The sequence below is a fragment of the Triplophysa rosa genome, unplaced genomic scaffold (assembly GCF_024868665.1).
Source record: "Triplophysa rosa unplaced genomic scaffold, Trosa_1v2 scaffold319_ERROPOS146445+, whole genome shotgun sequence".
NCBI lineage: Eukaryota > Metazoa > Chordata > Actinopteri > Cypriniformes > Nemacheilidae > Triplophysa > Triplophysa rosa.
The window spans coordinates 37,520-53,681 of NW_026634334.1; the positions used below are offsets into that span (position 1 = coordinate 37,520).

The following is a 16,162-nucleotide window of genomic DNA, read 5'->3' on the forward strand; positions in this document are numbered from 1 at the left end:
AGTGTTTGTGATTGGAATGGTGGTTTCTGGTGTGGTAGCAGTGGTTATGAAGGGACTGGTTGTTTCAGGTGTTACAGCAGTGGTTATGAATGGAATGGTGGTTTCTGGTGTGGTAGCAGTGTTTACGAATGGAATGGTGGTTTCTGGTGTGGTAGCAGTGGTTATGAAGGGACTGGTTGTTTCAGGCATTACAGCAGTGGTTATGATTGGAATGGTGATTTCTGGTGTGGTAGCAGTGGTTATGAAGGGACTGGTTGTTTCAGGCGTTACAGCAGTGGTTATGAATGGAATGGTGGTTTCTGGTGTGGAAGCAGTGTTTGTGATTGGAATGGTAGTTTCTGGTGTGGTAGCAGTGGTTATGAATGGAATGGAGATTTCTGGTGTGGTAGCAGTGTTTATGAATGGAATGGTGGTTTCTGGTGTGGAAGTAGTGTTTGTGATTGGAATGGTGGTTTCTGGTGTGGTAGCAGTGGCTATGAATTGAATGGTGATTTTTGGTGTGTTAGCAGTGGTTGTGATTGGAATGGTGGTTTCCAGTGTGGTAACAGTGGTTATGAATGGAATGGTGGTTTTTGGTGTGGTAGCAGTGGTTATGATTGGAATGGTGATTTCTGATGTGGTAGCAGTGGTTATGAATGGAATGGTGGTTTCTGCTGTGGTAGCAGTGGTTATGAAGGGCCTGGTCGTTTCTGGCGTTGTAGCAGTGGTTATGAATGGAATGGTGGTTTCTGGTGTGGAAGCAGTGTTTGTGATTGGAATCGTGGTTTCTGGTGTGTTAGCAGTGGCTATGAATTGAATGGTGGTTTTTGGTTTGGAAGCAGTGGTTGTGATTGGAATAGTGCTTTCTGTTGTTGTGAGAGTGGTGGTTTCTGGTGTAGTCAGAGTAGTGGTTTCTGGTGTGGTCAGAGTAGTGGTTTTTGGTGTGGTCAGAGTGGTGGTTTCTGGTGTGGTTGCAGTGGTTGTGGGTAGAGTAGTGGTTTCTGGTGTGGTAGCAGTGGTTGTGGGTAGAGTAGTGGTTTCAGGTGTTGTCAGAGTGGTGGTTAATGGTGTGGTAGCAGTTGTTGTTGTCAGAGTAGTGCTTTCTGTTGTGATGAGAGTGGTGGTTTTAGTTGTGTTCAGAGTGATGGTTTCTGGTGTGGTAGCAGTGGTTGTGGGTAGAGTAGTGGTTTCTGGTGTTGTCAGAGTAGTGGTTTCTGGTGTGGTCAAAGTGGTAGTTTCGGGCGTGTTAGCAGTGGTTGTAGTTGTCAGAGTAGTGCTTTCTGGGGTGGTGAGAGTGGTGAGATTGGTGGTTTCAGTTGTGGTCAGAGTGGTGGTTTCTGGTGTGGTAGCAGTGGTTGTGGGTAGAGTAGTGGTTTCCGGTGTGGTCAAAGTGGTGCTTTCAGTTGTGGTGCTTTCCGGCGATGGCTCCTCCAGCTGAGGGCAGCCGGCAACGAGTCCCCCGTTTCCTGCTCCTCCCCTTCACGGTGGATGGCAGCAGGCTCCGGCCCACGGCCAACGGCGATGACTCGTCCACTCCCTCCCGGAGAGCAACCACCCCACCTCGGGCCAGGAGCACGGCCGCGAGGTCTTCGTCCCATCCGGACACATGATCCAGCACCACCGCCTCGGGGCAGCTACTCGCAGACTTCCCTCGTCCGCGCTGCCCGAACTCGGGTTTCGGCACCAATGTAATAATGTACAAAGTAAGGAAGGAAGGAGGGAGGCAGGAACCGGCGAACAGTCAAACCGATATTTAATGAAATAACCAAACAACAAAACGAAAGTAAAGGGCTGGCAGCCACCTCACAGTCGACTGCCGGCTACACAAACATAAATAAAACTTAAGATAATGTCCAGGCCTGGTCCTCTCTCGTCGTACCTTCCTGTCGCTCCTCCTCTTATGCTTCCAGAGCTCCTCCGTGAGAGATGCGAGACCGGTGTAAGCCCAGCTGACACTCATTATCACTCGTGCCACCGGCCTCGAGTCTTTCCCTCACGGCTCTCGTCCCGCCTCCCTCGTCACACAAAAATATCTTGATGCTGGTTTCCTTAAACATTTGAGGTTTTCTTCTATAAACAAAAATGCAATGATGCAAAATTCATTTCCTGAACATTTAATTTGACTTTGGAAGGAACAGTAACAGACAAAGCAAATATGTTTAAAAATTCTGTAAACAATTTGGCTTGTTATTGTAATTAAAAATATTGTGCATCCTGTCTCTATTCTCTCCTTCTTCTCTTTGACCTCTTCTGTACTGTCATACATCTTACTCCAAATGCTCTTCCTTTTACCCCTCCTAAAGTGGCCCCCATTGTTGTTCCAAACCAAAAGTTCATCTTATAATACCCTACACTGTATACAGCTGGCCCGCAGGCCACCTCGGGGCAGTGCAGGTAAGCACATGAAAACATCATTCACCGATACATTCGAGGCAGAAGAGAATCCAACAGAGACAGGGGCTTTCGGCTCCCTGCGGGGAAGGCCGCTTAGGCCCTGCAAACTTCGGACACTTGGGCTAGACCCTAAACTCTGCGCTTCAGCAGGACTGCATTCTGAAACCATTGAAGATTTCTATCTCCACGCGCATACCCAGCCAACATTTTTTTGTGGGGCCAATGTAGGCCCCATATGGGCTTGAGGCATGGGCCCCAAGTGGGTTTGTCCACGGGTTCCATGTCGGCCCTATGTGAATTAGCCCATATGAATCCTACGTAGAATCTGAGTGGGGCCCATGTGGGACCCAAGTGGGCAACATGCATAAGCCCCATATTGATCCCACTTTATAAAACCCATGTGGATTAAACCAATGGTTTAATGGAGGAGCCCTGCATAGTCTATACTTGAGTAGTTCTAGATTATGTTTTTTGAGGTTTCCTACCTGAACAGTACAATTTTTGTTATTGCTAAATTGTAATTGACCTTTTCCATTCTTATGCTCTACCAAATACAATGCAATGTTTACTGATTAAATGATAACTGCAGCATTTGGATGTTGCTTTCTTAGATGTTAGTCTTCAAAATGAATAATCTACTACTTTATATTTGCCTGTACATCATAAACATAATAGGTGCATTCTGAAAATGAAAAACACATGGATGTTCAATATCAAATTTATTATAATTTTCTGATCCTTAACACAAGTTAAATTCATTAAAAATAGTTTGATAGATTTCAGATTATAAAGGGTACTTTAAACTCAACTGAACAAAAATATTTTGAACGCTTAAACTGCTGACAGTCTGATGTTTTGTGCCAGACTGTGTTAAGGGCTCTTTGTCCACCCCTGTCTTGTGCTCCAGTGGTTTCAGTCCACACCTGTAACAGAAGACCACAAATTATTTGATATGTCCAGCATCACATAGTTTACAGCACAAATGAGACCTCTACATGCTGTCAATTTAATGTCAAACAATTAAAAAATGCATCACCTCACAATAACAGAATTATTAGTTGACAAGTACAGTATATACTATATACTCTTATGAACAAATGTATGATGTGTAGTCTGCATAATGAAGGCAAAGATGCTGCATCTATGTGCAGATCAATCATTTAACCCCCCTGGTATGGAATGCCAAAATTGACAATATTAAAAATAAATAAATACAAAAATAAATCCATGAAGAAATGTAAAAAAGCAAAAATAAATTAGTATTTATAATTTTATTTCCTTATTTATGGGTACTTATATATTTTTTCACGCTTATTTATTTTTTCATTTATTTATTTATACATTTATTTATTTCCACTTTTATTTATTTCCACATTTATTCATGTATATATGTATTTATTCCTACATTTATTTATTTATACATTTATTTATTTCCACTTTTATTTATTTCCACATTTATTCATGTATATATGTATTTATTCCTACATTTATTTATTTTTACATTTATTTATTTCTACATTTATTTATTTATGTATTTCTTTGTCTGTATGCTAATGAGTGGGGGCGTGTTTCACCTCGGACATTAGCAATCGATCTCAGAGCGGTAGTGCTGAAGCTTTGAGGCCACAGTGACACCTTGTGGTGTGACCAAACGAAACGAGTTTGGCTAAGTTGCATAGAGAAGGCAATCTAGTCATTTAATATCATCCTAAATGTATGTAGATAGGGTTACCACACATAGCCTACATATACTTTATTAGGGACATGGCTGTAAAACATTATCCGGTGGAGATTTCTAAAATGTCTTGGCACACATGAACAGAAATTGCACAACAACAGGTCAGACACTTGGAAGAAGACACTTGGCAATGGAAGCGCGTGAAATTATCCAAATCACATTTAATGTAAATGCGCTGGATGGAGCTGATTAGAGCTTGAGTTGTTTGTCGATGAGACTCGCACCCACCAGCTCAGAACGTCGAGAGAAACCAGCGCATTTCACTTAAGTCTACGCAAGCATTATGATCAATGCGTTTGAAACGGGACTGCAAATACAATTTACATTCGCGTTTCTTTATTTTGCAATGCATAACACGTGTCATTTCGAATGCTTAAATTATAACGCATATTTCATAGATGCTGCTCTTAGATACTGATTAATCAAAAATCATCAATTGGATTTAGGGATCCGGGATTAAATCAAACAAAAGTGCATGCTCATGTAAACGCAGTGAGACACATCTCACGCCATGCGTGCACAGAACCATCATGCCCATTCAAACAGCACCGTTAGGTAGCCTATATTTACACAGACTGCTTAACCTTTACACTTTAGTTACAGTGGCATAAAAGCCATTATGAGATTAATATTTTAAATGTAACATTCTGAATATATAAATATGAAATTGTGGAATCAATGAAATGATACGTGTAAATATGAAACTATAACAGCCAGTAGGTGGCGGCAAGTCACCCTCTTAACGAGTGAGTTGAATCATTGATTTAGCCGATTCCTTAAAAGTACTGATTCGTTCAGTAAGGAAACACCACGTGTTGCTCGGAGGCTCGGCGGTTAGTGATCAAAATCATGGCGGGGCGACGTGTGTCCGAACTGCTTAGAGAAGCAGCTGATAGGCTCGAAGAAATGGAGCACTGTGAGTAATATCCCAGCTAACGTTTTTTGCTTTCCAGAATGTTATTTTTTAAAATATTGTTTTTGGTTAGTGTGGGAATATTTTTCAGATAAAAGTATGATTTAAATATCAATATAATCAATAAGTGTTTTCTTTCATTAAATCATTAAGATGTGTTCTTTTGTTATGTGCTTTCTATCTTTTCTCAGTGGAAAGTTACTGTGGCAGACGAAGTGAGACAGGATGGGTGGGGGTTGGAACCATAAATTATCTAGATCAATACACACACACACACACACAAAGAGTGTTTTTCACATAAAAGAAATGTTATGAATCAATCCACTGCATATGTTCTAAGTATAATCATGAGTTGTGATGTGTTTTAATGAATCATAGGATTAAGAAACAATGCTATATAATTAAAAACATTAGATGATTGAGTGTTTTCTTTTTACTAAAAGAATGTTAAGAATGTTGGTATGTTGTCCGGCCACAATAAACTGTTTTTAGGAGACCACTCCTTGGGGGAGGGTGTCCCTGGAGAACATTCCTCAGTACTAGCGATTGACCACAGGATATACGTTTTGAAATGTTATTTTACAGGAACTAAGAAAAAGGACTTCACGGTGATTGGTGGAAAGGGAGCAAAAAGCAGAGGAGGAGTCAGAAGATAGAACGACGTCACATACTTTATAAATATGGGTGTTTTGAATATTTTGGGTTGTTGTTGGCTGTTGGAGAGAGTGTGGAGAGCAACTGACAACCCAAAGCTTTGTTATTCTTTGAAATCTGATTAATAAACTTCAGTTTTGAACTTAAAAGTTTCTCTTCGAATTTTGAACATGCAGGACTGCCTCTAAAGTCCAACATTAGCCAGGACAGTTTTTTTTAGAACGTTAGTTTTTGGTTTCAGGAAAGGATTCCCTAACGTTCTGGGAACTAAGATGTACGTTCTATGTACGTATCCTGAACGTTACTCCAATGTCTTTATTCTGGATCCTTTTGGCACCACTCTACGTCAGTAATTAGCTGTGTTGTTCTTTCATCCATCGTTTATCTAATCTAATTTAAACAGCGTGTAGGATTAAATTGATATATTTGATTTGATATAATATGATATATGTTAATATATATGATATGATTTAATATATATGACAATATAGGGGAGGTGGGATAAGATGAGCCAATGTTAATTTTGCCATATTGGCATGGAAAATGAGATAGAAGTCAAACAAAAACATCAACCTTTATTTCAGGATGTCTCCTGTCAATTGAAATGACAAGAATGCATCAATAACATAGGGTTGTGAAAATATGGCTTTTAAAAAGAGCTGTCTTGTGGCTCAAGGTGGATTTTATTTTTGTTTTATGTTGTCAGATTTCAAAACACAGTGTTGCATTATTCCTTAGAATGGTTTAAAATATCTTATATTGTAGACACACAAGACATGACATGTTACATGCTACTAATACATGGCAATGATTTTAACAGTATCATCAACAGCAAATGGTTCTTCATCCACCACTCCTTCCGCCACTATGCCTGCTTCTTCATCCCGCAATACTGGGGGTGCAGTAGGCACACACCCTGTTGATGGTACAGTAATACACAAAATCTACAATTCATAAAGACTGATCTGTTGGTTTAGAATTTTGTGAAAAATTGCTGTCTTGTATTACTCTTCTGTCATTTTTTCCCTCTCGCCAGCTGATGTTTCAAGGTTATTTTCAGCATACAAAAACCAAAGCAGGACAAGACGTACTGCAAGAGGCACACTTTCCACATATATACACACATTTTGTTGTCTTTCGCACAAAGATGCAACTACTGTTCCAAGAAGGGTTGGCAAAGACCAACTCCGAAGATCGGGGTTGGGTGACAGACGCCTAGTCTTTCGAGGTATGTCATCTGACAAAAAAGTTGTTCAAACTGAAACTGATCATTATTGAGATTAGTAATTTAGACATACTGTAGACTATTACCTTAGTCTAATGTAAAAATAAGTTGTCTTTGTCATTGTATTACAGGTAACCAAGACAGTTCAACCGAGTTTATAGAGTTCATTCTCTCTTCTTATCCAAAGCTGAGAGATGGAGGTGGTTTTGAGTTACTGAAGATTTCCGGAACAACACGAAATCGGCATCTCTACCTAATCCCGTGCCCTAATCAGGGGTACTGTGTGACATACCTGAAAGATCCTGCTCTCCTGATCAATCATTCTACTATCTACATTCGCCCGCTCCAAAGAAATTTGAACATGGAGAATGTAAGATGTCATGTACTGTTGTACTTTTGGATGATTTATTTTATGTAAGTAAGGAATGGGCTGCTTCGGTCCTGAAGGGCCATTGTCCTGCAGAGTTTTGTTACAAAACTTATCAAACACACCTGAACAAGCTAATTTTAATTAAGGTATTAAGGATTATTAAAAAGCTATAATTAGAATTAGAACGTTTTTATCAGGGATCGAGATAAACAGCAGGACAGTGGCTTCTGGACTGCATTTGCCTGTTCCTGATATGAGTACAAATAAATGCATACAAATGTGTATAATGTTGCAGAATACTTTTAAATTATATGTTTTAAAATAACATTTTAATTGAGAATTTTGCATTGATCTGGTCTTATAAAGATGTAATTGACAGTTTTTCATGATGCATTTCTGAAATGCCTTTAATTAAATAGGTGTCTAATGATGGACCAGTTGACACTGAACCTGGACCCTTGACAGCTTGTCTGAATTGTGGAGAGGAATTTCCTTTTTCACAGATGAGATCACACAGCGAGGCTTGTTCGAGGTTATATTTTATATCTAAACTTTTAATTGTGATATTAGGAGTGTAGCACAGTAGTTACATGTAATTTTACTGGCCAAAACTGTATTTTGTATTATTTAAGAAAAATATATAATTTATACAGTGCCATTAAACTTGTGTGGCATATTTGTGACAGAAATTGTAGCTTGTGTAACATGTAACAGTGTTCCTGTGTAGCTCAGATGGTAGACGCAAGGTCGTGGGTTCGATCCCAGGGAACACACATACCGATTAAAAGACATGAATAGACTAAATGCACTGCAAGTCACTTTGGATAAAAGCGTCTGCCAAATGCATAAATGTAAATTGACTCTTTCAACATCAAAAGTAGCCACTGATTTTTGTATAGACCTACTTTTCATCAAATATACATAGTTTTCACTTCATTAGAAGGTTTGAATATGTTTGTAGTTTGTTAATAGTATAGGTATTACTATTTTAAACTTGTGATATGATGGCTTGTGACATTTACATACATTTTGTCACATTTTTTAAGTAACAAGTAAAAATTTTTCTAGGCATTCACAAAGTGAAATGGAAAATGAAGATTCAGCTGTCCCTTCAACTAGTGGGACATGTGCCTCCACCTCACAGGATCCAGTTGTAGTTTTGGAAAGTCCAGAGACAAGTTCAGATGAGGATATGCACAGAGAAGGTTTATAAGATTAATTTAAAGGTGCCTTAAGTATTTGTCTAAATTAAAGCCTAACATAGCATTTTCCTAAATATCTGCAAACATATGGTAAGTTCACATACTAGTTTCTTTAAAAAACAATACAGACAGTTGCTACAGACAGTTATTCTACTTTGAAATGTGTGTTACATGTTGGAATGTCCGTTATTGTTTTGGTCCTTATGATCCTGCCCACTGCTAATTTACCTAATAGTATTTTGACATCCTGGGTAGGCAGCAAACAAACTGGGTCAGAGACACAGTGATTCTACCCAACCTAAAAGCTGAACATTAAGAGCTTCATGTCAGCATGTAATAAGACGCAAATAATATTGCACCGTAGTGCTAAATTTTGCTCATTCTCGTGTCCTCAATCTGGCAACCCACATGAGTGGCGAGTTAGAGGAAGATGTAATGGGAGACAATTATCCAATATTTAGAATTTGTTAACCAGTACCTATTATACAGTAACTGCCAGCTTTCAATTTTACATACTGCACCTTTAAGACCTTCACATTCATTACATTCAACATTTTTAAATCCTTTTAACAGAAAATCAACCTGCTCGTTGGTGTCTTGGGAGTTTAGAGATCTGACTGTTAAGGGTAAGAAATCCTTTAATAAGAATAATAATACCGTTAAGTCTTGTTGGAGCCCATCTTATTAGGTATTAATGATGTATTTGCATTTCAAAATCTGAATCTTTCTTCAAATTTGCTTTTGAATACACCATAATTGAAATTCAGGTAATTTCCTTTAAGCTTGGGTTACAGAACCAGATCCTAGCAAGGCTGCCCTACTGTATGTTGATTCAGCACTTGAAGAAAAACAGAACAATCCAACTCTGAATTTCAACCTGAATCTTAGAGATTCCTTGGAGGACAGAAACAGGGCAATCATCTGTTTCTATAAAAAGCCAAAGGTGGAGTGGGCTACTCCACTACAGTGCAGGCTGATTGGTAATAATACAAATTCTAAAAACAATACATAATTCATATCAGTTAGTTCCACTAAATGTTTTATTGTTCAAATGCAAAACTGTCACAACTGCACATAATCCTTATTAGATAGAACACCAATACAAACAATGTCAATACTTATTTTTTTTTTATATTTGATATTGAAAGGTGATTGTGCCATTGGAGATGGAGTCAAGAGGCATGTTCTCTACACAGTAATGGAAAATGTTCAAAGTGGCTTTCTCCTTGATGAAGAGAAAGGTATTTCAGTAAATTGATCTGGGGAGAATTTGTGCCTGGTTCATGATTACTTTTACATGTATTAATTTGGCTAACGCCATTATTCAAAAGCGACTTACAGTCCATTCAGGGTATAATTTTTTGTTTTTTATCTGTACCTGTGTTCTCTGGGTATCGAACTCACAACCTTTGCCTTTTCACTGCTAACGCAATGCTCTATTAATTGAGCTACAGGAACACTCTGCTTTTCTTTTTCAGGAGTGAAAACTTTGCTCTTTGAGGGAGAACAGGACCATCTCATTCCCTCCACCTCTCGAGCACTTTTGGAAAGTGATTTCTTTGCTGTGGTTGGACGGATTATTGGGCACTGCTTTTTAAACCGAGGCCCACACTTTACTGGACTGAGCCCTTCAATTATGCACGTACTGTTTGGTGGGGAACCAGAGACCGCAACAATAACCGAATCGGACTGTGTGGACCAGGATGTTCGGGAAGTTATCCAGTTGGTTCGTTGAAAGTTTAATTCCCCTAATTTCAATATATTTGCGTAATATACTCGTTTTTCTTGTTTAGTGTACATACAGATTCTGCAGGATGTTTATTTTTAATTAGAGGATCATAAAAGTTCTCATTAAGGAGATATTGACATTTAAATAGATTTTAGATTTTAAATAGATTTTACCTGAATTTACACAAATACTCCTGTTCAAAAGTTTACATGCCCTTGGTTCATAATACTGTTTGGGCTCCTCAAGCATCTATGATTGTTTGTAGCCTTTTGTGATAGTTGTGTACGAGTCTCTGGGCAGTGAATAGTTTGGCTATCGTAGTAGGTTGCAAGCAGTTATTTGTGATCGAGGACTTAACATGTAGTACCTGTGTTTAAAGTGTGTAAACATGCATAGGATAATTATAGTAAATTGTTTTGTCTTGTGAAATTTGTGTACACATATGGTATTGACATTAAGGCTATGCTTAATTGAGCTCTGTTTTGAGCAGCTGGAACATAACACTGACTTCTCTGAAGAGCAAAGATCACAGGTACTTGCTGTAACCCTCCCCTGGGATTTACCTGGGGTTACTTCTGAAAACAGGTGGTGGCTGAGGGAGAAAATTCTTCTTCACTCTGTAAGTTTAATTTTATACAGTACATAGCACAGTGAATGTAAAGATTTCAAACAGAAAACTAGAAAATAATCAACTGCTGTTTTACAGCTTCATTTTAAATCATGAATATTTTAAATATATTTTTAATAGGTTCTGGGAAGGACGACACAGCAGGTGAAGCAATTGAGAAAAGGTCTAAAAGACACAGGTGTCTGGGACTTTTTTAGCTCAAGGCCAGATGCTGTACCCATTTTATTTCCTAGGACCTGTGACACCAACCTAACACCACAGGTAATCCTATAATGCTGATCAAACTAAAGCACCATGGCTGTAAATCATGTTTTGGAGACAAAAATGGTCAATACTTTCAGATCTGTTAGGTGTTCTAATAATTTTGGCCGCTACTGTATATTAACACAAACATATAAGGAAACACATAATTTTTCAGTATTCATCAAGTCAATTCTAATTTAGAGTAAATTTGTGTGTGTGTGTGTGTACTTGTACATCTATATTTGTGAGGACCGGTTTGAGTTGTAGACCAGCAGTGTGAGGACAAGGAGAGTAAAGTGAGGACATTTTGGCCAGTCCTCACTTCCAGAGACCCCTTTAAAGGACTGTTTGAGGGTGAAGACTTGGTTTTAGGGTTTAGGTTATAATTAGGTTTAGGTTAGGGTTAGGGTCAGGCATGTAGTTCTGATGGTTAGGGTAACGGGCTAGAGATTGCATTGCGTCAATGTATGTCCTCATAAAGATAGCTGCACAAACATGTGTGTGTTTATTTATGTGTGTATATATATATAGATGATTCTGCACAAGATTATCTGGCCAAGGGACGAAGATATAGATGAGGATATGCTCAGCCTTGAGGATCAACAAAGAGCAATACGTTTCCTCAGAAGATTTATAGAGAATGATATGCCTTTTTATCCCATAATTACTACAAAAACCTTATACCAAAAATATACTTCAGCTGCATGCATACTGTCCGTGTGACATCATTTTTGTCATCCGGAGGGTCTGGACAGTCTGCGTGCAGCCCAATGTTTGTGACTGCGTGGACCAAGGTGCATTTGTGAGTGATTTGAGTGCTTGAAAATTCAAGCAAACTCTGCAAGTTTGACGAAAGTGACAAAAGGCTGTAAGCAACCCTATTCCCTACTCACTCCGAAGGGCTGAGACCTAGAAGTTGGGACTTCGGAGGGAGCAAGGCATTTGTGAATCATAATGAAGCCATTTGGAACATATTTATTTGGCGAAGGGAGCAATGAAAGGCCACGTAATTTCCTCAATAGCTTCACATGGAATGTTACCATGACAGCGACAACAGGAATATCTTATTGGTGTTAATAGGCTACATATAAACATTTATAATGAAGTTTTAAAAATACACTGTGTAGTTTCACAGATAAGAAATGAATTTGATGCTTTGTTTAATGCTTTACCTAATCAGGAACACACAAAGTATGAAATACATGACAAAAATGTGTCTATTTATCACACCAAAACTTATTCCCTTAAAGCTTATTTTATAATGCATTCTTTCTTTTTTAGGATCTGGAGAGGTTCTGAAGAACTTGATGAAATTCTGGACTGGGTGGGATGTGGTTTCATCAGACCTAGAAGTACAATTTGTTGACTGTGCCTTGCCACAGTCGTCCACATGTTTTTTTTACTTTAAAATTGTCTAAAAATTTTACAACATATGAGGAGTTTCACCGGGACCTGATGGCAAGCATCACTTCCTGTTATTCTGGTTTTGGGCAGATTTGAACACTGCATGCAGTTTTGACATAACAGACCAGTTTATTATTGTGGCTTGACTTTGCATGTTACCGGGATCCAACAGTTATGATGGCTGGACTCCAGTTAGAATTGGCTTAAAGCCAATGTTGATGGCAAAGGTTTAAAGTTAGAACTACCTAGAAAGCAGTTTATGGCTATGGTTTAAAGAACGTAGCAGTTTATTTTAAATGTGTTCTGCTGAATTCCTCTTCCCCCAAAATTAAATAAATACAAATGTTTTCAGTCTTCCTATTCTTGTTATTTCATTTAATCACTGGGTTAACTTGTTGCAGTTTTCTGGCATTTAAACATCAGTTATTTCATTCAGTATGGCAACAGTTTCACTGTAAACATTGATGACATTGGAGAAAGAACCATGTGGATTTGGCAGTCTTTGCACTTCGAGGTCAGTAAGGGGTCTTCGAAGCTGAACTTCAGGGACTGTAACTCCCTCATGATGGTGACCACTGGGGCCTTCCCAGTCAATGCCATGTTCTGCATCAACCTAATGTAAAATAAAGTATTTGGCTATATCAATGCTGATCACACAAAGAAACCACTAAGTGTCAAACCTGTATTAATTTCTTCTGTGAATCAGTCAGTCATACAATTAGAAACTGACAGCCTTACATGTTTTTGTAAACCTTATGGTTTGCAGGGCAATGAAAGTCAATGTTGATTTAAGGTCTTACTAATATTCTGAATGTTACACAGAAAAAAATGTAATATGGCTTTGCAATGACATGAGTAAAAGGCCAATTTTCAGTTTGAGTTAACCATCCTTTAATAATCTACTCTGTACAACTTGTCAGTATTATCCTTTACATTGATGTTCATATTACACATTTTTAAGGATACAATCCTGGAGGGAATCATGACCTTCCTTTTGGTTTCCAGTCCGTAACTGAAGTGATTGGTGCCCTTCGGTGCGCAAACCATGGTGATTCCAACCATCCTTGAAAAACTCTAGGTGTTTTTGGATTTGTGGAAGAAAGGTCCAGTGCAAAGCATACATGTGTACTTCATCTTCAGGGTTAAGCAGGCCCTCCCTCTCTAAGTTGTAGAAACAATTATAGAAGAGGTCCAACACTCCCCCAAAGACATCCCTCCACAATCTTTCAATGCTGAATATAGAATGAAACAGAATAAAAAAGGTATTGAGTGGAAAAAATATCATTGTCCATTTAAAGCTCCACTGAAATGCCTTGGAACACACTGCATTTTTTTATGTATACCAATATAACAACAACAAAAAAATTCAATTTAACACTGGATCTGCACCGGCATACTTTCACACCCTCCTACACCCCATCAAGATCCCTGCGTTCAGCAAACCAGCGGCGTCTTGTATTGCCTTCCCGTAAGGGCGGTAAATCGCTTTCCCGCTCATTCTCATTCACAACTCCTTCCTGGTGGAACTTTCTTCCTAACTCGGTCCGGTCAACCACATCTCTCACAACATTCAAAAACTACTTCAAACCATCTCTGCCACTACTTCAAACCATTTCACTTGACAGACAAATGAAGGAAAAACACTAACCCTCTCTCTTTCTCTCAACAGGTATTGTTCTGGCTTTTGTTGAAACTAGTAACTTTGTATTAGCACCTATTGTATTATTATTCCTGTATGACATATCGCTTATTGCTCCTTATACTCTTTGTAAGTCGCTTTGGATAAAAGCCTCTGCTAAATTACTAAATGTAAATGTGAAATATTACCGTTGGTTGTTTGTACTTCTTCCAGTGATGTGAGAATTCCGATTGGTTCCTCTGGTGGACACCATAAAACGTGCAACTTCAACATTTTCTTCTCCTTTGTCAGATCTAACCCGTGAAGGCACTCCATAACTGTTGACTGCTTCAAGAAAGCTTCTTATCACTGTAGAAGAACGGTTGTTGGTAGCATCAGTCAGATAAACAATCAGACGGCTAAAGCCATCTATTCCTCCGTGAATTACCACCCGCCATCTATAATAAATAATTGCAGAGATTAAAGAATAAATGCAATTTAAATTTATGTAGAATAATTTATTTTTGTAGAAATACATTTTTGTGGACAACAATTATGAACGTACTGTAGTCCAAGTTAACACACACATGTTTGTCAAACAATTTATTTACTTATCTATTTTAAACTTCAGACATGACTGATGAGGCAATGCACAACAAAAAAAGTCTTCCTAATCTGAAAATGCATGCCTTGTTGAACAAAAGTCATAGCATTTTCACCCCAACAAAATGTTTTAAGACAGTTATTTATATTTTGCTGTAGTGTGTCTGTAGGAAATGTGAGTTTACATTTCCAAGCATTCCTTTTGTCATTATTTGTGATAATCCAGTGAGATATTTGTACAGGGAGTCTGACAACAATAGATATGCTGTACACAAAGATGTGGTCTTGTCATCATCTAGTCTGTTTATTATTACATTAAGAAAGAGAAAAATTAGACAGACTAAATCCAGAAAACCTGTGGCAATGTCTCCAAGACACTTGACAATGAAGACTTTTGCACAGTACTGTATATACAGTATGTGTATATACAGTGCTGTGAAAAAGTATTTGCCCCCTTACGGATTTTTGTTTTTTTTGCATATTTGTCATGCTTAAACGATTCAGCTCATCAAACAATTTTTTTTATTACCAGAAAACCAGAGTAAATACAAAATGCAATTTTTAAATGGTTTTATTTATTAAGGGAAAAGACAATCAAAACATTTCTGACCCTATGTGAAAAAGTAATTGCCCCCCTTGGTAAATCATGAATTAACTGTGATGAATTGAATAACTGAGTTAAATTTCACTATTTATTAAGGGAAAAAACAATCAAAACATTTCTGACCCTATGTGAAAAAGTAATTGCCCCCCTTGGTAAATCATGAATTAACTGTGATGAATTGAATAACTGAGTTAAATTTCACTAGCCACACTCAAGCCTAATTACTGCCATACCTGTTGAATCAAGAAATCACTTAAGTAGAACCTGTCTGACAAACTGAAGTAGTCTAAAAGATCTCAAATAGCAACACATCGTGCCGCGAACTAAAGAAATTCAAGAACAGATGAGAAACCAAGTAATTGAAATGTATCAGTCTAAAAAGGGTTAAAAAGCCATTTCTAAGGCTTTGGGACTCCAGCGAACCACAGCGAGAGCCATTATCCACAAATGGAGAAAGTATGGAACAGTGGTAAACCGTCCCAGGAGTGGCCGGCCTACCAAAATGACTCCAAGAGCACAACGACGACTCGTCCAGGAGGTCATAAAAGATCCCAGAACAACATCTAAAGAACTGCAGGCCTCTGTTGCTTCAGTTAAGGTCAGTGTTCATGATTCTACAATAAGAAAGAGTCTGTGCAAAAATGGCATCCATGGGTGAGTTCCAATGCGAAAACCACTGCTGACCAAAAAGAACACAAAGGCTCGTCTCACATTTGCTAAAAAACATCTTGATGATCCCCAAAACTTTTGGGCAAATATTCTGTGGACTGATGAGACAAAGGTTGAACTTTTTAGAAGATGTGTGTCCCGTTACATCTGGCATAAAACTAACACAGCATTTCATAAAAAGAACATCAT

The 16,162-nt window shown here is 38.3% G+C and overlaps 2 protein-coding genes and 1 long non-coding RNA gene across 3 annotated transcripts in view; 2 read left to right on the forward strand and 1 right to left on the reverse strand.

Annotated features, from left to right (window-relative positions):
* Positions 1-6,628: 6,628 nt before the first annotated feature.
* Positions 6,629-8,679, forward strand: LOC130550436 (uncharacterized). Its single transcript, XR_008962416.1, has 4 exons — positions 6,629-6,906; positions 7,035-7,273; positions 7,693-7,805; positions 8,342-8,679. It is a non-coding gene; the product is annotated as an uncharacterized LOC130550436 (long non-coding RNA).
* Positions 8,680-9,092: 413 nt separating this feature from the next.
* On the forward strand, positions 9,093-11,798 carry LOC130550432 (uncharacterized). The gene is made up of 7 exons (XM_057327911.1): positions 9,093-9,101; positions 9,258-9,455; positions 9,624-9,716; positions 9,954-10,201; positions 10,695-10,823; positions 10,953-11,093; positions 11,607-11,798. Exons 3-7 carry the CDS (start codon positions 9,674-9,676, stop codon positions 11,796-11,798), a joined length of 753 nt encoding a protein of 250 aa, XP_057183894.1. The 5' UTR covers positions 9,093-9,101; positions 9,258-9,455; positions 9,624-9,673.
* Positions 11,799-13,425: 1,627 nt separating this feature from the next.
* The window catches only part of LOC130550433 (uncharacterized), an 11,912-nt gene continuing 9,175 nt past the window's right edge, over positions 13,426-16,162 (reverse strand). Inside the window, exons 4-5 of the mRNA XM_057327913.1 lie at positions 14,307-14,555; positions 13,426-13,711 (exon numbers count right to left, since the gene is read on the reverse strand). Of these exons, the coding sequence (XP_057183896.1) occupies positions 13,426-13,711; positions 14,307-14,555 (535 nt within the window). The remainder of the gene's footprint in view (positions 13,712-14,306; positions 14,556-16,162) is intronic.